Genomic DNA, 4,622 nt, shown 5'->3' on the forward strand with positions numbered 1-4,622 from the left:
AAAATTGGGTTTTATTAATTTCCCAAAAAATACTCAACTTATTTTCTTTATATTTAACACAGGATGTATTAGACTCAGTCAGTCAAGGTCAAAGTAAATTGGATAATGCAACGGAAAAAGGAGAGAGACTTTACTACTGTTTGCCAAAGGCACTTGTGCTCAGTATTCAGGAGAAAATATCAAAAGCAGAAAAAGAGTTCCAGGGTTTCAAGAAGCAGTGTCTGAAAGACAAGCAGGCTTTAGAGGACTGTGTCTCTGAGCTTGGAAGGTTAGTTGTTGCAGGCATTTATACCAAACACATTGTCAAAATATTCACATATTCATTCATCATATATTAGGGATGCACTGATAACGATACTAGTACTTACCCAAATGCTCGGGGTAATGACTCGCCACCAGGCTTCCTCAGTGGCCGGGAAGCAAACTTCATGCTGTTTGACCAGCTCAATGCTGACTGGCTGGGAAGACGGCTTTCCAGCCAACCAGCATGGAGCTGGCCAAACAGCATGGAGCTGGCTTCCTGGCTAATCAGGAAACCGGGCGACGGGTTATGACCCGCCTCCCGACTTCCTGATTGGCCGGGAAGCTGGCTCCATGCTGAGTGGCTGGGAAGCCGGCTTCCTGGCCAATCTGCATTGACCCAGCCAAGCAGCATGGAGCTGATACCGAGAAACCAGTATTGGTACTATATATTATACATATATATTATATATATTATACATCTCAGTTGTTGTTAGCACATAAGCTATATAAATAAAGGTTGGTACAGTGTGACATGATGAATATGCGTTCAGATATGGCCATTGCTTCAACTTAAAGCAAAAAATATTTTAATCTTCCTTCCTTAATATAGTAAAGGAGCCCTGGGCCCTTAGGACAGGTGCCTCCATCCTGGAATCCACAAAACCCAGCAGACAGGTGTAATACAAACAGAGCATACTGTAAGTGGTGCTATAACCCACAAGAAGTAGTAAATAGGTAATGGAAGATTAAACCTGATCGGGTGCTGTTAGTAAGTTTTAAGTTCCACATTTCATACTTTTTATCAGGACAATATAGAAACAAGTTTTTTTTTTACAGTGTACAATTCTACGGTTTTAATCCTTCTCTGCTGTTTATTTCTTTTGGCTGGCAATCCACCTTAATGAAGCAAACGTCTATAACACAAAGCAGCACAAATCAGATTTTAGTTACTACACTCAATGCTCTTTGCTTTAATAGAGCGTGCATGTAGCTATATTGAGCAAATACATGGATGGTAAATTGAGAGCAAATCATTTGGATTCATTGGAGAAACATAATTTTTCTACTAAATATCTGACTGTAACACACCCAATGTATGCTTTTAGCTTTGAGGATCAACATAAAAAGTTAAGCTTGTGGCTTCATGAGCTGGAGGAGCGGATTAGGACAGAGACCCTTGGAGAAAGCAAGCAGCACATTCCAGAGAAGAAAAGTGAGATGCATAAAGTGGAAATGTTCTTGGAGGAATTACTGGCTGCACGGTAAATATGAGTAAAGAGTTTTTGAATGTATCTAGTGGCAACAAATTCTGCAGCACTACTGAGTATATATACTTGAAATGTAAATTTTGTTTCGTTCCGATCAGATTTTTGTACAAATTTTATTAAATTCAGAAATTCAAATGCATCCAAATTTGAACGCATCCGAATGCGAACAAATCTGAATGTTCGTTTAGCGAAAAAAGCTATTGGGGGTTGCATTACAGGGACAATCATATGACATCCTGCTGTTGATTGTTCCGAAATGAAAAGTTGGAGGGATATGAAATCCAAATAACAAACTGAATCGAATTTCATCGAAAAATGAAAGAAATACAAATTTTAATCGATCCGAAACAAAACAAAACATTTTTTTTGTGGGGTTACATGTCTAATATATATCACATTATGAACTAGAATATACTGGAATATACACTAGGAGGGTTATTCACAAAGCTACCTGAAGGATCAGCTGTAGCTCCGGCTGATCCTTCGGCTAGCTACGGCCACCGGAGCCCTTCGGTTCAGTCGCCTTCGGTTCAGTCGAACCGAAGGGCTGCTGTATGGGCTATTCACTCCCGAAGCTGGCCAAGCGGCTCAGCCAAGCCAAGTTGTTGTGCATTGGCCGGGACCTGCTAGAAGACTCTAGCAGGTCCCAGCCAATAGGTTGGGCCCTGCTAGCTGTCACTGCTAGCTCCACCCAATTGTTTCTTTCTTCTTTTTTTTCAATGGTCTTTCTTTTTGGTTTTTCATTAAACTTCATTTTTGGTTTTTCTTTTTTCAATGATCTTCATTTCGTTACTTTTTTTTTTTAAATCTTTATTTTTGTTTTTTTGGGGAAATCTTTATTTATTTTTTAAGATTTATCATTTATTTACTTTTTTAAACATTATTTTTCTTTTCTATTTTATTTTTTCTACTTTTTGCACTGATTTGGTATTCTGCTCGGTACCACGGAGGCTCGGCGGCATTTGACTATTCACTCAGTGCCATTCGGCCCCTATGAGAATAGGCCGAATGGCAGCGAGTAGCCTGTCGGAGGTTCAGCTGAGCCTATTCAGATGTTGGATCGGCTGAGTCGAACTCCTTCTGCACTTCGGCGAACCGAAGCTAGCCGAATCAAGCCGATGTACGATCAGTCATTCTCTCTCTCAGGCTAAAGCATCCATATTGCATCAAGTACTGTACACCAGTGCTCCCCAACCTTTTTATCGCCGCGGACCGGTCAACGTTTGATAATTTTAAAATTGCCGTTCAAGTGGTGAAGCAGTTTTGAAGGTTTCATTGCCTCATTAGAGAGCTGGTCGCCGCAAACTATGCAGAGCGGTTTTGGTGTGTGGGAATCGCTTGTCCCGATAAATCCATATTTCAAGTAGGACTCATGGTATTGTCTGTTAAAGTTACATGTTTCTTTGATGTTGAAGGCCCTTCTTCTGTCTCTTCACTTGGCCTTTTCTTTTTCCCAAGGAAACTTTCTAACGACGTCTGTTTCATACTCATTTTTGCTAATTTGTGGGTTAAATTTGAGCAAACACAATATACACGTACACCAAGCACTGTTAAACATGAGAAAGTACCGGTGAACAGAGAGAAGAGCGATGCACACCTTCTCTTTACCAAAGCTACTGCCGCTTGCAGCCGCTCAGCTCCAGACGTCACCTAAAACCGCCCTGATATCACGATATTTTGCGCATGCGCGGTATTGGTGCGGCTTTAGGTGACGTCTCTCAGCTCCCGGTTAACCTCTCGTCCTGGAAAGTCGGACAAACCCGAGAGAAACACACCACAGTAAATAAAATGGAAATAATTTAATGTTCCTTGGCCTGGTACCATTTGATCCACGGACCGGTCCCGCGGCCCGGGGGTTGGGGACCACTGCTGTACACCAACGGAGCAAAGGACTGGCTGCACAATTCTACGGAAGTCATTGAGGGGAATATATCAAACCAGGAGCAGACAGAATCCAAAGCAGTTGCCCATGGCAACCAGTCAACGTCTATCTTTCATTTTCAAAGCTTAACCGAATAGACTGAAGCTAGAAAATGATTGGTTGCTATAGGCAACTGCTCCAGATTCTGTCTGCTCTAGTTTTGATAAATTCTCCTCAGTGTGTCAGACAGTCATTTTCATTCATCTTATAATGGCAGATTGTAAATTAAATGAATGTTGCAGTTCCAGGACTATCAGTGTATCAGCCTTATTAGCTGCAGTCCATAGAAGGGCAAGGAAAAAATGAAACAGTATTGTGTCTACCTTATGTCTCTTTTTTATATTTATGTATTAATTGTTTTGTCTTATACTCTGTGTTGTAGAGATTCATTTGAGAAACTTTGCCAGCGAGGTCAGACCCTCCATGAAGATGGCCGAGGTGATGGTCAAGAAGTTCGTCAGTCTTCCCAGCTTCTCACAACCTATCAGAACTTGGTAAAAACAATCAAGGACAAGCTTCGTGTCTGCCAGGTGGCTGTACAAGAGCATCAGATTTTTGAAGAAGCATTGCAAACCACATGGTTAGGGCTGAAAGATATTCAAGACAAACTCTCCACTACAGAAAGCACAGTGGGAAACAAAAGCACACTTGAAAAACGTCATCTGCAAGTTCAGGTAAGTGCTGCCGTTTGATCACAGATATTAGTGGCCACATAGTAAATGTCACACATTTCTACATTATACACAGTCAGCAACATCAAGAACCATGAGCTTAAAAGTTGAGTTATTCTATGCTGATTGAGTGTGAGGGGTACGCTCAGTTTAAACGCCACCCCACATAATTTCACCCCAGTCACTCAGAACCTGGGCCTAAAAAACAATGTATGAGGTGAATGTGTATTGACTTTATGCATACAGCAGGGATGCCCACAAGGTCGATCGCGATCTACCAGTCGATCGCGTAGCGATCACTGGTAGATCGCCATGTCCTCTCCTCCCGCCGCTTCTCTGGATCCCCGCTGCTCTCCCCAGCGGGGATCCGAGAAGAAGTGAAGGAACCGGCGGCGGGGGAGGGCGGAGCCGCTGTCACAGAACTAATGCAGAGCCGTGAGGAGAGAGAGAGCGAGACGCTCGGCCAGGATCTGACAGCCGGCGCCTCTATCTCCCCTCACTGCTCGTCCGTTCTGTCAC

General features: G+C 42.6%; 1 protein-coding gene across 1 annotated transcript in view; it reads left to right on the top strand.

Annotated features, from left to right (window-relative positions):
- Positions 1-4,622, top strand: part of SYNE1 (spectrin repeat containing nuclear envelope protein 1) — a 334,610-nt gene that overhangs the window by 125,451 nt on the left and 204,537 nt on the right. Inside the window, exons 47-49 of the mRNA XM_018560335.1 lie at positions 63-268; positions 1,350-1,505; positions 3,815-4,106. Of these exons, the coding sequence (XP_018415837.1) occupies positions 63-268; positions 1,350-1,505; positions 3,815-4,106 (654 nt within the window). The remainder of the gene's footprint in view (positions 1-62; positions 269-1,349; positions 1,506-3,814; positions 4,107-4,622) is intronic.

The sequence above is a fragment of the Nanorana parkeri genome, unplaced genomic scaffold, assembly GCF_000935625.1.
Source record: "Nanorana parkeri isolate BGI_ZX_2015 unplaced genomic scaffold, ASM93562v1 scaffold450, whole genome shotgun sequence".
Taxonomy (NCBI): Eukaryota; Metazoa; Chordata; class Amphibia; order Anura; family Dicroglossidae; genus Nanorana; species Nanorana parkeri.